Raw genomic sequence first — 16,919 nt, 5'->3', positions numbered from 1 at the left:
TTGATACAATGGGGAAATGTGTCAAAACTAGTGCAAAGGAAAGGGGAGAAGTTGCCCATAGCAACCAATCAGGTTTCTGTTTTCATTTTCCAAAGGGCCTCTGAAAAATGACATGTAGAATGTGATTGGTTGCCACGGACAAATACTCCATTCTTCTATGCGCCAGTTTTGATACAGCTCCCCTAATGGGTTTCACAGGACCATCCTACTCCCAATAGGTGGTGCCCCACATAACATATTTAGGATGTATCGGTAGTATACTTCCTAAATGTCTATGGTAGGAATACTCCTTTAAGTTTGCGAATAGTTTTCTTACTCATCTGGTACTGATCCGAAGTTACAGTATTGTGCTCCTGACATATACAGATCTGCATTCATAATTCTACACTCTTCAGAGCTTAAATCTCCCAGCATTCCCTGCTTGTTCAATGTCTGCACAGAGCTTACTCAGGTGATTTGCATTATGGGAAGTATCGTCTTTACCCCAGGCACTGTAAAATAATATGCTGGAGCTTGGATACGTTGTTAGGGGTGTCTCTGTTCAAGGCAGATTATATCCATATATAAACTGTAATATTTTGTTAAATGGTGAAGATATGCTTTCAATTTAAAGATCTTGTATGACCTTAAATACAGGTTGTCATATTCCTGGGATATGCCCCGAATGTGTCATCAACAGAGTAAGAGGAACTTGAATAGGGCTGAGCTGTAATACCAGACACTGCATGGACAAGAACAGCGCTAACTATAAGACATCATTTTTATTTCTCTGATAAGATGACAGATCCACTTTACACATCGCTGACATATAACCTACCATGTTTAAGGGCAGCATAGCATCGAGTCCGGTCCGCTGAACAATTCGCTGAAAAGGCACAAAAAATATTTTTAGCAGCCAACAAAGAATACAGCAGACCCACTAGTTATGAGTCCACTGTATTCAAGAGGGGAGCACTCCCATCATCCGTGTGTACATGTCAGCCGTCAATCACTGGTGAGAAGGGGGAGGGGAGCTCCTCATGAAAACAGAACGTATGAGGCTGGGTTCACACGAGCACATTAACGTCCGTAATGGACGGACGTATTTCGGCCACAAGTGCCGGACTGAACACAGTGCAGGGAGCCAGGCTCCTAGCATCATAGTTATGTACGACGCTAGGAGTCCCTGCCTCTGCAGGACAAGTGTCCCGTACTGTAATCATGTTTTCAGTACGGGACAGTTGTCCTGCAGCGAGGCAGGGACTCCTAGCGTCGTACATAACTATGATGCTAGGAGCCCGGCTCCCTGCACTGTGTTCGGTCCGGGACTTCCGGCCAAAATACTTAATGTGCTCGTGTGAATCCAGCCTTACAATAACTCCACTTTATTTTGTTGGGACCTATTAGCCAAGTTTATTTTTGTGTGCCGTTTGGTCTAACAGTGCAGTGGGCCTGTCCCCATACTATGCTGCCCTTACACATGTGACCATAGATCTGCTCTATCCTTCTTTAAAAAAACACAAAATACACACTGGTGAGACGTAAAGAAAATCATTTCAAGCATTTTTTATTGCAGTTTTGGTGGCGTTTTTTTTTTGTAACATTTTGGACATGTATTTTTGATCACGTTAAAGCCTGTGGGGCAGAAAACGCTATACCCAGAACATGCTGCATTATGAGAGACGCAACTGAACCCAAAAGTAACACAAACCAGAACTCTTCTTAGTGTGTTCTGTATTTCACTAAAGACTATATTAATCTGGCTGCTGCGTTTTCTGATAACATAAAATAAACACTGTTAAAAAGCCAATGAAAACGCAGCTACTTTATGTTTCTGTAACTCTCATAGAACAGATTTGAGAGCCACGCGCAACCCCCACCCCCCACTATTCCCCACCTAGAACCTGCTGGCTGTCTCAACAGGTATAACGGGGATCAGGGGCCCCCTTTCTCTATATAGGTGCGGGTCTTAGAGCTGGGTCTCATCTATAAGACACTTATGGTATACCCTGTGGATATGCCATCCATGTCTAAGTTGGGAATACCCCTTTTAATGTGTAGGTTCCCCGGCACATGTATTGGAAGTGGGGGCTTCCCGGTGAGTCCACTGGTGCAGAGTCCCATAGTGTTTCTTGTATTTTTCCCAAGGCCAGTAATAGTTGTTAGTTGCGTGATTTTTTTTTTACTTCATGTAATGTTTATCCATAAATTGGTTCTCGACTTCATCCGCACATTCCAAGGAGTGTTTAGCTTATTATTCTAGGAGCCTTTTAGTGACGTTTTTCTCTGTGTTCTCGGTTAGGACTTTCACTGAACAATTGAGGAAAATCTCCCGGGACGCCGGCATGCCCATTCAAGGGCAGCCATGTTTCTGCAAATACGCTCAAGGAGCAGATAGCGTGGAGCCGATGTTCAGACATCTAAAGAACACGTACACTGGTCTACAGCTGATTGTTGTCATTCTCCCTGGGAAGACGCCTGTCTATGGTGAGTGAGCGTGTAATACATCTGAAGGCATTACCTGCTCCTGCTTTATGGGGGTTGAAGAAAAAAAGCAATAAACGAACCCTTTTGTATCTCATGTAGCCCCCCATTGGGTCTCTGTTCCCACTGACCACCCCCTGTCTGCAACCTCAGTCATTTGGTTTCCATGTGCAGAAGCAATGGTTACTGATCGTATGGTCATTGTAGTCTGGGTATATAAAAAGTAGACCCTCGTACATAGATCTCCTGAGGGTCATTATAGACTTTGGGATACCCTGCTACAGCCGCTATCACATTGGTGCAGCAGCATCTGCTGATTAAAATAATTGTCATCGTTTTTCTTTCCAGCCGAGGTGAAGCGTGTGGGGGACACTGTGTTGGGCATGGCAACGCAATGTGTGCAGATGAAGAATGTGCAGAGGACCACGCCACAAACCCTGTCTAACCTCTGCCTGAAGATCAACGTCAAATTAGGGGGAGTCAATAACATCCTATTACCCCAGGGCAGGTAAGGATCCAAGTCATCGTGATCTCCTGTGGATGCTGGAAGGCTCTAGGAATATATATAAAGTAATGATGGTTTTTGTTTGACCAGGACCTGTCGTGTTTTTTTTTTGGTTTTTTTTAAATTCCACCACCCCCCTTGGTACTCTCCATTCCAGTGCTATATATTTTTTTTTATTTTGGGAGAATAAGGTCTCAAGTTTATACCTTTACTCACAATTGGCATAGGTGGTCCCAAAATGGAGCGAGGGCCATAGTGGGACAAAAAAAAAAAAAGAATTTACAGGAATCCAGAGGACACCGGAAATAAGGGGCGGTATGGGAAGTAAAAAAAAAAAAAAGGGAGAAAGGAAAAAACCATGACGGGTCCTCGTTAACTAACAAGATCCCATCCCAGGGAAGTGTAAAGTTCGGCTTGATCCTAGTCCTGAGCATGTCGTGTATAGTTCAGTGCCTTCCTTGCTGTTACTGGTGATCTCTGATCTATTGATACAAACTTCCACTCCTGGAAAAAGTAGGACTCATTTTATATTTTCTTTAATCCTAGACCCCCAGTGTTTCAGCAGCCAGTCATATTCCTTGGAGCAGATGTCACCCATCCTCCCGCAGGGGATGGGAAAAAGCCATCAATCGCAGCGGTAAGAAAGCCTATTGTATTCTATGTTGTCTTTTTCCTGTCTTTTTTTTTTTTTATCTTCTGTATGTATTTTAGGTATTCTATAATAGACTGGAAATTATTTCTTTGGCATACAGTGAAAGGTACATTTAAAGGGGACCTGTCCTGAGAAATTTATCTCAAATATATCAACAGAAAAACCATGAATTTCCCTCAATTATTACAGGACACTGTTTTTATTTTCCTTAGAGAGGTCAAAATCTGAGACTCTCTTCAAGTCTGAGAGATACCAAATGTGTGTGGGGGGGGGAATACTTTACATTATCATCTGAAAGGCAAAGTGGAGCCGTTTGCTCAGGTCAGGATTCGGGATGAGCAAGTAATTTTGCCTGTCTTGCCGTTTTGTGCGTTTGCTGGCTCATAGAATACATTGGAATAATAGATTTCCCCCTATTTTTCTGATAAATTTGCCAAAGGCAAATCTCAAACCGGGTGAATTACTTCCCCAATGCATCATAATGGGCGGCAAATCAGCGAAACGCAAATTAGGTAAAAAAATGTCCGTCTCCAGCCATCAGCCTGAACTTCTGCAGCCCACCTAGAGGAGGAGGAGAGAGCTGCTTGCAAGGGGTTAGGCTAGGTTCACATGCTGCTTTCAAAATGCTTCTGGTTTTTTTTGTGCTAAACCGCACCGGTTTATATTGAAATAGCAACATTGTGGCAAAATGGCGCTGTATTTCTGCGGTTCAAAAAAAACAAACATTTTGACCGTGACATGAGAACACAGCCTAAATATGAGCCTCTCACGAAATATACACAGATTCAGCCGCATCCACACTCTGAGGAGAAAGCTGTGATCGCATTTACCTCTGCTGCTGCTTCTATAATACACAGGGCCTCTTAGGGTGCAGTCACATGATGCAAATTATGTTGCAGGAATATTCTGTGACTGAAAATAATTTCCATTCATCTGAATGCAACTTGCAGAAATCCATGCACATGCTGCAGAAATAACCACATTCAGAAAAATGGAACTGAATTTCAGTCGCAAAAAATTTCTGGAACAAAATCGGCTGTGTGTGACTGCAGCCCTAAATTGCTGCTAATACAACCACCTCCAGCGTCAAGTAACGAAGCAGCGCAGACCCCCCCCCCCCCCCCCCCTGTGTGAACTGCTGCCCACTCAGTCTCATCCCCACACAGGACTCTCCCAGCTTAGCAGGAAATCTTAGAGCAGTCAAAATCTTGAGACTTTACTGATTGCTGCGAAGTCATCTCCCTTTCTTAAAGGGCAGAGCTTTTATCTGAACTAATGGGGAAACTTTATCATTTTCCTAATTCTATATATTTGAGAGTTTTTTATATTTTTGTCTCCTATTACTTAATGAGGCTTTTCTTGGCGTCCTCTATAAAAGTCCCATGTCTGGCAATTACAATCGGCAGTTTTACTACATTGTGACGGACTGTTTTCTTCTGCTTAGGTTGTAGGTAGCATGGATGCTCATCCCAACCGATACTGTGCCACTGTAAGAGTGCAGCAGCACCGACAGGAGATTATCCAGGACCTGGCCGCCATGGTACGAGAGCTGCTCATCCAGTTCTACAAGTCTACTCGCTTCAAGCCCACCAGGATCATTTTCTATAGGGACGGTGTTTCTGAGGGGCAGTTCCAGCAGGTACGTTTCTATGCACAGACTTATCCCTTTCTGTATGTATAGTAATGGCACTAGTTTTAAACTCTGAATGTTTGATTTATTTCTTTGCTTACATACAGGTATTGCATCATGAGCTTCTTGCCATTAGAGAGGCTTGCATTAAATTGGAGAAGGATTATCAGCCTGGAATTACTTTCATCGTTGTACAGAAAAGGCATCACACAAGACTTTTCTGTACAGATAGGAATGAACGGGTAAGAGCCAGATTAGAATTTTGTATGTCTTTTATAATTCTTGGGGTAAGTTTAAAGCAATCATTTTAGATAATGAATGGCTTAGGCTCTGTTGACAACATGTTTGGGCAACTTTCTGTCATCCCAGCGTACACGATCGCGGGGTCAGTTGTCATGGCACTTAGAGGGTTTAATAAAAGTCTCCAGGTCTTCCATGTTTCCCCTCCTTAGGCAGGGCTTAAAGGGAATGTCGCTAGAATTTTTTATTTTTTTTTCGTTAAACCGTTATTTGAGTGATTATACATTTGTTTTAATTTTTTTTTATTTTTTCACAAGTTGGGAAATATAAATTAGATTCTAATTTATAACATTTCCATGTGCTGGTCACTAGAGGGAGCAGTTCCCGAAATTGCAGCATGGTCAATGTGGTAAAGCAACCTCATTGCTTTATGCTGCAAATTTGGGGTAGACCCACTCGCTCTAGTGTCCTCACACAATCCCACCTCCCTTATTCTGGCTAGTGCCAGGAGAAGGAGGGGGTTGAATCTTCAATCCCCCTACACTATGTGTTGCCATATTCTGAGCGAATGCAAAGTGTAGGAGGATTAGATACAGTGGTAAGCAGACAGTATAACACGAACATAATACACACATCACATACACAAACATAACTTGCCTTCTCCTGCCTCCTCCGCTCCTATTCCTTGCGCCTTTGCTTCCTTGAACATATGGCTGGAAGCCGCGGCCGGAAGTCGTCATCTGACTGTCAGGCAGCAGCTTCCGGTCCACATGAAAATGGCGCCAGATTTCGCTCTGCTAACGAGCTTTGTTTTGGTCGGTGTGAGAGCGGCGCATGTATCTAAAAAAATTAGTAAATTTCACCTTTAATTCTTGTGAAACGCCTAAAGGGTTAAGAAACTTTCTAAATGCTGTTTTGAATACTTTGAGGGGTTCAGTTTTTAAAATGGGCTGATTTCTATCAGGTTTATACTAAATAAGGCCCTCAAAACCAGTTCAGAATGGAACCGGTCCCTAAAATAAGACTTTTGAAATTTTCTTCGCAATATGAGAAATTGATGCTAAAGTTCTACGCCTTGTAACGTCCTAGAAAAATAAAAGGACATTCAAAAAACAATGCAAACTAAAGTAGACCTTATATAGGTCAAAAAGAAGCCCTCAGAAGGCCTCATCGATGGATAAATTAGTTATAACTTCCTGAAAGTCGTGAAGGGAAAAATTAAAATCTAAAACCAAGAAATAGTCTGGAGCTTAAAGGGTTAAAGAAAAGTATCCAAATGCAATGTGTAACGTTCCCGTAGGCTCCTATGTGACAAACACCTGTCAAAAGAGTAACGTATATGAGTTTTCTCCAGTACGCACCTTTTTTGGTTTGTTTAGTTTTTTTTTCTTAAAACCCATTAATACCAAAGGTATTTTAAACCTTAAAGAGGCTCTGTCACCAGATTTTGCAACCCCTATCTGCTATTGCAGTAGATCGGCGCTGCAATGTAGATTACAGTAACGTTTTTATTTTAAAAAAACGAGCATTTTTGGCCAAGTTATGACCATTTTTGTGTTTATGCAAATGAGGCTTGCAAAAGTCCAACTGGGCGTGTATTATGTGCGTACATCGGGGCGTTTTTACTTCCTTTACTAGCTGGGCGTTAGGAATGGGAGTGTATGATGCTGACGAATCAGCATCATCCACTTCTCTTCAGAACGCCCAGCTTCTGGCAGTGCAGACACAGAGCGTGTTCTCGAGAGATCACGCTGTGACGTCACTCACTTCCTGCCCCAGGTCCTGCATCGTGTCGGACGAGCGAGGACACATCGGCACCAGAGGCTACAGTTGATTCTGCAGCAGCATCAGCGTTTGCAGGTAAGTAGCTACATCGACTTACCTGCAAACGCTGATGCTGCTGCAGAATCAACTGTAGCCTCTGGTGCCGATGTGTCCTCGCTCGTCCGACACGATGCAGGACCTGTGAGTGACGTCACAGCGTGATCTCTCGAGAACACGCTGTGTCTGCACTGCCAGAAGCTGGGCGTTGTGAAGAGAAGTGGATGATACTTCTCATCAGAGCGCCCAGCTAGTAAAAGTAGTAAAAACGCCCCGATGTACGCACCTAATACACGCCCACTTGGACTTTTACTTTTAAACACGCCCACTTGGACTTTTGCAAGCCTCATTTGCATAACTACAAAAATGGTCATAACTTGGCCAAAAATGCTCGTTTTTTAAAAATAAAAACGTTACTGTAATCTACATTGCAGCGCCGATCTGCTGCAATAGGAGATAGGGGTTGCAAAATCTGGTGACAGAGCCTCTTTAATGACTGAACGGTTTTTTAACGTTCCGAGAGCTATAACTTTTTTTTATTTTTCCACGGACATAGCTGTATAAGGACTTGTTTGCAACACCAGTTCTATTTTTAAATGGCACCATTTTGGGGTACATATAATTTTTTTAACTTTTATTAACTTTTTTGTTTGGGTAATGGAAAAAAACCTTGAAATTTCGTCTTAAATGCATCTTGCGTTTGCCGTGTGGTATCAATAACATAATAACTTTATTCGGAGGGTCGTTACGATTGCGGCGATACTAAATTTATATTGTGTTTTTTTAAGATTTACTACGGAAAATGACAGCATGATCTTGTGAGATTACGCTTGCTGTCATTAAGTCCTACACAAACGTTACCGAAGTGTCGGGATTGTGCACCATTTATTTTGCCGTATAATGTACTAGGAAACGGGGGAAAAATTATTTGTAGCGATTCCGCTATGGATTTTTGCGCACCGTTTTTACGGAATTTACTGTGCAATTAAAACAACATGTTAATTTTATTCTGTGGGTCAATACGATTACGGCGATACCAAATATATATTTCGTTTTTTCTATATTTTACAAGTAAAAACCGAAGTGTAAAAAAGAATTTTATTTTGTGTCGCCAAATTCCGAGCGACATAGCTTTTTTATTTTTCCGTTGATTAAGCGGTCTGAGGGCTTATGTTTTGCGGGATAAGCTGTAGTTTTTAATACCACCATTTTGGTGTACATGCGACGGTTTCATCACTTTTTATTTCATTTTTTGTGATTAGGTGACCAAAAAATAGAGATTCTGGCGTTCACCGTGCGGGTTAAATAATGATCTATTGTAATAGTTCAGACTTTTACGGACGCGGCGATACCAATTATGTTTATTTATTTTTACTATGCTCTAGGGGGAAAATGGGAAAGGTTATGTGTTTTTTTTTTTTTTTTTACTTTCAATTTTTTATTTTTACATATATAAATACTTTAACTCGTTTTTACTTTTTTTATTAGTCCCCCAAGGAGACTTCAACTTGAACACATTCGCATTGCGGGGGGCGCGATGAGCTGTTAGAGGGGGTCGCCCCCCTCTTTCTAACGATTTAAATGCTGCGGTCGCTATTGACCGCGGCGTTTTAACGAGTTGAGCGGGATCACACACGAGCGCGATGCTGCTCGTTAATCTGAAGTGTCGGCTGTGTGAGCCCGTTCCATACTTCCCCCTACCCGACTTTTGCGTATTGATATGTCAAATGTCGGGAAGGGGTTACATGTAATTGCTTTATAGTTGCCGTCGTTATGGATGCGGCGATACCAAATATGTTACTTTTTTCATAAAGCATTTTGTAAGGTGGAAAAGTGTGTTTTTCATTATTGTTTTACTTTATCAAACTTTAGACTTGTTTTTTTTTACACTATGTGATCATTTGATCGCTTTTATAATACACTGCAATTATGTATTGCAGTGTGTTTATTGCCTGTCGTTGTAATACTGATCAGCCTCTGGCATGGCCTAACTGGCATTCACTAAAGGCAGACCTTGGGGGCCTTTGTTAAACCCCCGGCTGCAATAAAAACCATCAGCACCCCGCGATCGCATCACTTCGGGTGTGCCGATGGGATTGGGTGAGAGAGCCTCTTGGCTCTAATACCACTGAGATGCGGCAGTCGCTATTGACCGCTGCATCTGCGGGATTAAATGGGCTCACATGACCCGAGACAACTGCTAGTGATCTCCCGATCGTTGCCCTGAACCCCCGAGGCTGTTCGCAACAGCCTGGGCTTCAGGAGCAGAGCGCCTCATTCGGGGGAAACAACTTCCTGAAGTGCCACCATGAAAAGGCGGCTATTCAGAAGAACTACCCTGAGCGGCTACCGTAAATACACTATTGGGTGGTCGTTAAGGGGTTTATGTGACCCTCCACTATATGGCCCAAACTTATGGATGACGTATTTTTGGTTAGGAGATGAGAAATGTGTGGCGTCTAACTATTTTTTTTTCAAAACAGGTTGGAAAAAGTGGAAATATTCCTGCTGGTACGACAGTGGACACAAAGATCACACACCCATCAGAGTTTGATTTCTATCTGTGTAGTCACGCTGGTATTCAGGTAGGTCCTTTTATGAACACAACATATTCGTTACCAGTGGTTGTTTCCTTTCTCTGTTCTCTGAATAAATGTGATGGATGTCTCTGGGAGGTGTCTATGGCATGAAAGCACAACTCCAGTTTATATAAAGCAACAGAGCAAGTAAATGGGAATGAACAATCTATGAACGCTCCTTCCTCCTGCCGTCTGCAGAAATCCTCCCACACCTCACCTCGGAGAATATCTCTGCCCGCAGTCCAACAGAATCAACTTTTATGTATTCAGTTCTATGAAATCAGTTTGCACACCACCCCATCCCCCTGAATTTAGTTTGCTCCCCCAGGGGCTTTGAATTTGTAAAATCGTGCTCAGACCCTATAATTATAAAGTAGGTTTTGCGCACAATCCTATAACAAGTTGTTTCAGTGTTTTCTTTGAACGTTCTCATGCTGACAAATGGATCTCGTTACATTACAGGGAACAAGCCGACCCTCGCACTATCACGTTCTCTGGGACGATAACAGATTCTCCTCCGACGAACTTCAAATTCTCACTTACCAGCTGTGCCACACTTATGTCCGCTGCACTCGGTCCGTGTCTATTCCTGCTCCTGCATACTACGCACACTTAGTGGCTTTTAGAGCCAGATATCACCTAGTGGATAAAGAACATGATAGGTACAGTAGTTATAAGTATTTTTTTTATTATTGTTTGTGGTTCTCTAATTTGTGTATAGTAAATATTAATTATAGGGACGACATACTAGCTCCTCCTTTCAGTTTGTCAGTGCCTTTTAGATGCCCGTAAGCTATTGAGCTAGTAAATGGCTCCCTCCACTTACTGGACTGTATTATCAGAGCCAGGCAGGTTGAGTATTGCTTCCATAATGCAGGCCTGTCTTATTAATACCAGTTCCGATGTTTGTCATATACGAAGGGGGTCAGACACATATGTGCCCTCGGTCACTGGCCCACATTCTGCATGGTGGAGACCTGCCAAGTGTGCAATGAGCCCTAATTACTTACTAGTAACACTTAAAGTCCATATTTTATAATGGCAATTGGTTCTCTTTAAAGGCTACATGTTTGTTTTTTTAAATAAAATTGTACATCCGTGTGATTGGTGGAACTTTCTAAATACATTTTATTAAAAAAATATTGTAACTTTTTGAGATACAGCTGCTTTGTTGTATCCTGTATACAGAGCAGCTCTATCGGGCTCGGAGACCTGAATCTGTCGGGTCCGTGGGACTGATGGTTTCGGTGTCAGCAGGCCCTGCGTGTCAGAGCCGTTAATGATTACATCGAAGTTCATAACTTAAATGCGATCGATTACAGATGGATCCTGTGTAACAGACACGCTGACACTGAACACGCCGGTCCCGCAGACCGGACGGATTCAGGTCTTGGCGAGCGATACAGAATTTTGAATACGTTTTTAGAAAGTTGCACCAATCACACCGATGTAGTATTTTTTTTTAAATAAAATTGTACAATGTCAAAGGTGTTCATAGCCTTTAAAGGCATGGTGTTGCCCTAAAAACATGTTTTTTTTTTAAAAATTAAACATTTAGTGTGTAGGTGATTAAACATTGTACAAATTTTTTTTATTTTTTTCGCGAGTCAGGAAATATTATAAATTTTTTCTAATTTATAATACTACCCATTTTTGGTCACTAGATGGAGCTAGTTCCCAAAATTGCAGCATTGCAACATTGGGTTAAAAGCTTTCGCTCTAGTGAGCTCTCAGCATCCCCCCCTCCTTTATCCTGGCTAGTGCCGGGATAAACGAGGGGTTTGAAAGGTTTAACCTCCTACACTGTGTGTCGCCATTTTTTGAGCTAACACACAGTGTAGTAGGTTTACATACAGTAGTAAACACACACACAAACACGAACATACATTGAAATCTCTTACCTGCTCCTGCCGCCGCGGCTCCCTCCGGCCCGTCCGCTCCCTTTGCTGCCGCTGTTCCATGTGCACAAGTCCGGAAGCCGCGACCGGAAGTAGTAATATTACAGTCCGGCCGCGACTTCCGGTCCACAGGAAAATGGCGCCGGACGGCGCCAATTTCGAATAGGACTGTGTGGGAGCGGCGCATGCGCAGTTCCCACACAGACGCCGTACACGGACGTGAATGGGACGGGAGCCGTTCACAGTCCCTATGGGACTGTGGCTGCCGTACTCCATGTCTGTGTGTGTCGTTAATCGACACACAGAAATGGAACAAAAAATGGCAGCCCCCATAGGGAAGAAAAAGTGTAAAAATAAGAAACAGTAAAACACAAACACACAAATGAATATAAACGTTTTTATTACAGCACTAACATCTTTAACATATAAAAAAATTATTTGCCATGACACTGTTCCTTTAAGGAGACATGCTTTCAAGTTTCAATCATTGTGGGTGTTATACTTGCCCTTCCTGAGGGTGTTCTTTTTAAAGGGTTTCCTGGCAATTGAGTTTATCGCAGCGTTTACACTTTGTTACTCCGTGTAGTGACTACCTATTTGTTTACAATGAGTGCGTCTATTGAGGACAGCATTTATACTGCACGTCCTTTCCCTGGAGCACTCTATGTAAATAAATATCGGATACCTTTTTGCATCTGCATAGAGTGCATTATGAGCGCATAGGCCACATTTACGAAGACTGGCGTATCTTATGCCACTCTGAGTAAAAGATATTAAAAGGATTTGCGCTACATGTATTAAAAGGTGTACACCTCCTAGTCAGAAAACAAAATATACGCCTACTATAAGCCAACATTTCACCTAGTTTTCTTAAGGGGTAACTAAATTATTAAACAACTTTTGACATGTCCGTGACATGTCAGAAATCTTGATTGGTGGGGTCTGAGCACTGAGACCCCCACCTATCGCTAAAACAAAGCGGCAGAAGCGCTCAGATGAGCACTCTGCCGATTCGTTTCTGTCTGGCTCTCCTTGGGAAGCCGAGCGAGCGGTGTACAAACTCATAGACTGTATATTGAGCCTGTACACCGTTCGTGCGGCTTTCTGCGGAAAGCTAATCAGAAATGAAGCCACACATCACTCACCCGCTCCTGCCGCTTCATTTTAGCGATCAGTGGAGGTCTCGGTGCTCGGACCCCCACTGATCCAAGCTTTTGATATGTCAAATGTTTTTAAAGAGTTTAGTTATCCTTTAACCCGTTAGTGACCGCCAATACGCCTTTTAACGGCGGCCACTAACGCACTTTATTCTGATGCATAAGCCTTTTCACGGCGCTGCATCAGGATAAAGTAAACCGAGCAGGGAGTGTCAAATCTCCCTGCTCTCAGCTGCTCTCTCTCCCACCGACACCCGGCGATACGATCGCCGAGTGTCTGTGTCTCTAATGGCAGCCGGGGGCCTAATAAAGGCCCCCAGGTCTGCCTGGAGCGAATGCCTGCTAGATCATGCCGGAGGCATGACCTAGCAGATGCCTGGCCGTTTTAAACGGACAGGCAGTAATACACTGCAATACAAAAGTATTGCAGTGTATTATAATAGCGATCGGAGAATCGCATATTAAAGTCCCCTAGTGGGACTAGTAAAAAAGTGAAAAAAAAGTTTAATAAAGTTAAGTTTAAAAAAAATGAAAAACCCAGCTTTTCCCCTTACACAATGCTTTACTATTTAAAAAAATAAAGTTAAAACGTTACACATATTTGGTATCGCCGCGTCTGTAACGACCCCGACTATAATCTATTACATTATTTAACCCGCACGGTGAACGCCGTAAAAAATGTAATAAAAAACTATGGAAAAATTGCTGTTTTCTGTGAATCCTGACTTTAAAAAAATGTGATAAAAAGTGATCAAAAAGTCGCATCTACTCAAAAATGATACCAATAAAAACGACAAGTCTTCCCGCAAAAAAAAGCCCTCATACAACCGCATCGGCGAAAAAATAAAAACGTTACGGCTCTTCAAATATGGAGACACAAAAACAAATAATTTTGAAAAAAAGGCGTTTTTACTGTGTAAAAGTAGTAAAACATACAAAAACTATACAAATTTGGTATCGTTGCAATCGTAACAACCCGCTGAATAAAGTTATTGCGTTATTTATATCACACGGTAAACGCTGTTGATTTAAGACGCGAAAAAGAGTGGCGAAATTTCAGGTTTTTTTCTATCCTCCCCCCCCGTAAATTTGGGCCGTAGTATCTTCATTGCTGTAAGAACTATTAGTCCTTTAGGGCCTCTTTAAGGCTATGTTCACACGGGGTATTTTGCCGAGTTTTTTGACGCGGAAACCGCGTCGCAATACTCGGCAAAAACGGCCCGAGAACGCCTCCCATTGATTTCAATGGGAGGCGTCGGCGTCTTTTTCCCACGAGCAGTAAAACTGCCTCGCGGGGAAAAAGAAGCGACATGCCCTATCTTCGGGCGCTTCCGCCTCTGACCTCCCATTGACTTCAATGGGAGGCAGGAGAAAGCGTATTTCTCGCTGTTTTATGCCTGCGGCGCTCAATGGCCGCGGGCGAAAAACGGCGCGATAATCGCCACGAAAAACGGCGTGCAGGGAGAGGAATATCTGCCTCAAAGTTCCAAACGGAATTTTGAGGCAGATATTCCTCCCCCAAAATACTCCGTGTGAACATAGCCTAAGTTCTTAAATGTTTGTCCTGATTATACTCTTATAGCAGACTTCATCTGTTCAGCTTTACTGACTATGTAATGATCTCGCTTTCATGTCCTCCTTCTGTTTTAGCGCTGAAGGCAGCCACACTTCTGGTCAGAGTAATGGCAGAGACCATCAAGCACTTGCTAAGGCAGTTCAAGTTCATCAGGACACGCTGCGTACAATGTACTTTGCTTAACTGCTGCTGGAACCCAACGATAGAGGCACTACCCGAAGGAGCATTCACGCCAGACCAGCTGCACTTACTTGTAATGTAGTCTCCGCTACAGTGACATCCAGCAAAAGTGCAACCTAACCATAGCCCTGTCACACTCATAAGGCCCTCCGTATCCAACCAGCCTTCCGTCCAGACCCCGAATATATTCTTTTATCCTGAACTTCATACCTGCATTGAATCATATGAGGTTTGTGAAATACATATATAAGCGTTTACAAAAATTTCCCTTTTAAACAAAAAAGTTCAACTTCACTGTTTTCTCAGGGCTAACAAAAAAAACAAAACGCTATGAAATACTTTTCTCTATGGAAATTCTGTGATGAATTATCAGATTAATGTTATGGCCTAGGAAAAAAAAAACTAGAGGATGAAAAGGATCTTGAAATTTTTAAAGCCTTAAATATTTTAAGTGAATTTATCAAGATGTTTTATTACAAAAACCTTTTTTTTTTTTTTTTTTTTTTTAACATTTGTGTCAAATATTCTAGCACATAAAATGATGGATCAAAATCAAGTAACTCACCAATTACTATGAGGTCAGGCTTCTTGGCTAATGGATGAATATAATAGTATTCATTAGTTTTTTTTAATAACTGTGCCATTTAGAAAAAAAAAAAACCTCGGAGGCGTAGTTTTTAATTATTGCATTTGTCTGGTTGCACTCGGACTTTTATTTGTTTTTTTTCCAAGGTTGCTGACTAATACGGGTCTGTGGCAATGTGGACAGTACAATCATGTTAAGCTAATGTACAGAAAATAATCTATTTTAGCAGTATTAATGTGAGATGACGTGCTATTTATTTTATTTACACAGATCACCCTATTTCTATTAACCTATGTTATGTACTTGGGCTTAAATTGTGTCCTGTTTAACCCTTGCACTGACAATGCGACTTGTGGAGCCCGGATTTTGTAATGCCTTTACAGGACCACCGGCAGTGAATGGATTAATAAAAAAAAAAATAAGCATTTTATGGAACTGCTTCACCCCCAGAGGGCTCGTAAAACGTTGCAATACAATAAGAAGCAACGTCTCTTCCGATCCCTCTGGTTGCAAACAGGGTTATTGTGAGGAGCAACCCAAAGGGTTTGAAATCATAGTAAAAAAAAAAAAGTGAAAAAAAAATTGATTTTTCTTTTAATTCTTACAAATAGCCTTTTATGCAAAATATTTTGTTAGTACAAAGCCTGCAACTTTTAACGGCGGCAAAGGTTTGATAGTTTGGACATTGCTGTACTCTTCTAACCACAAATACTGACACTTATCTCCAACTCTACTACAGTCTTTGAGGATCCCGCTTTGTGTTTTACAATGCTTTCTATTGTCATTTGCAATAGGGGAATCCTCATGTTGTCAGGTCTCAAAGACGCTCATATGCAACCTGTATTTTCCCAGTAATTGTATTTGTGTGTGTATGTATATAGACAAGTGCGCGTGTGTGTGTGTGTGTGTGTGTGTGTGTGTGTGTATAGACAATATCACTTATCTTTTCCTGCTCCTCTTATGCTTTAAGGAATATGCAATTCTGTAATGAGATTAAATACAAAGACTCGGTTTTTAAGCAATATCATGACAACTTTTTGTACAGTGCCGTAGTAATTGGTCTATTGTTTGAAACCACGGGCATACTATTCTATTCACGTTAGAAGTTGCATAGCTCTTTAAAGATTAAGCCTTAACACACTCCAAGTCGTACTGTAGGATAGCGCTTTCTGGCCTGTGGCCCTCCAGCTGTTGCAAAACTACAAATCCCAGCATGCATCTTTGCAACATCTGGAGAGCCACAGGCCAGAGACCATTGTCTTGTAGCAAAACTCGAAGACTAAAGACTTTGCATTTGAGAAGAGCTGTCAGACTCGGCGTGGATCAAGGACTAATTGTAATTGATACCTAGGAAGTTCTGGGGAGGGGGGTTGTGTCCTAATGGACTTTATGGAAAAGTCCTCCTTGGATATTGTCCACTTTTTTGTGTTTTTTAGGTGCTGAATTTGTGGACAGTCTAGAATAGTCTATAAATTAATAGAAACCGATCATGGAAATCTCTTGTGAAAAGGACTCTGCCTCCTTCTATGTCTTTATTGATTGCTTTATAGGTTTCTTAGGAAAGGCGCGAATAAATATTTCTGTCCCTGTGTTTTAATTCAGAACCTCTTGGTTATAAAAGATCTATGCACG

General features: G+C 41.9%; 1 protein-coding gene across 2 annotated transcripts in view; it reads left to right on the top strand.

The window, feature by feature from the left end:
* The window catches only part of AGO2 (argonaute RISC catalytic component 2), a 92,456-nt gene extending 77,340 nt beyond the window's left edge, over positions 1-15,116 (top strand). For both annotated transcript variants that reach the window (XM_075827952.1, XM_075827953.1), the window contains 8 exons: positions 2,282-2,466; positions 2,812-2,971; positions 3,515-3,605; positions 5,065-5,259; positions 5,358-5,492; positions 9,795-9,896; positions 10,353-10,552; positions 14,596-15,116. In XM_075827952.1, the coding sequence (XP_075684067.1) occupies positions 2,282-2,466; positions 2,812-2,971; positions 3,515-3,605; positions 5,065-5,259; positions 5,358-5,492; positions 9,795-9,896; positions 10,353-10,552; positions 14,596-14,704 (1,177 nt within the window). In that variant the 3' untranslated portion in view covers positions 14,705-15,116. The remainder of the gene's footprint in view (positions 1-2,281; positions 2,467-2,811; positions 2,972-3,514; positions 3,606-5,064; positions 5,260-5,357; positions 5,493-9,794; positions 9,897-10,352; positions 10,553-14,595) is intronic.
* The last annotated feature ends 1,803 nt before the right edge of the window (positions 15,117-16,919 follow it).

Source organism: Rhinoderma darwinii, chromosome 5 (genome assembly GCF_050947455.1).
Source record: "Rhinoderma darwinii isolate aRhiDar2 chromosome 5, aRhiDar2.hap1, whole genome shotgun sequence".
Lineage (NCBI taxonomy): Eukaryota > Metazoa > Chordata > Amphibia > Anura > Rhinodermatidae > Rhinoderma > Rhinoderma darwinii.
The sequence above is the reverse complement of the archived record's forward strand: the minus strand, read 5'-3'. Positions and strand labels throughout refer to the sequence as shown.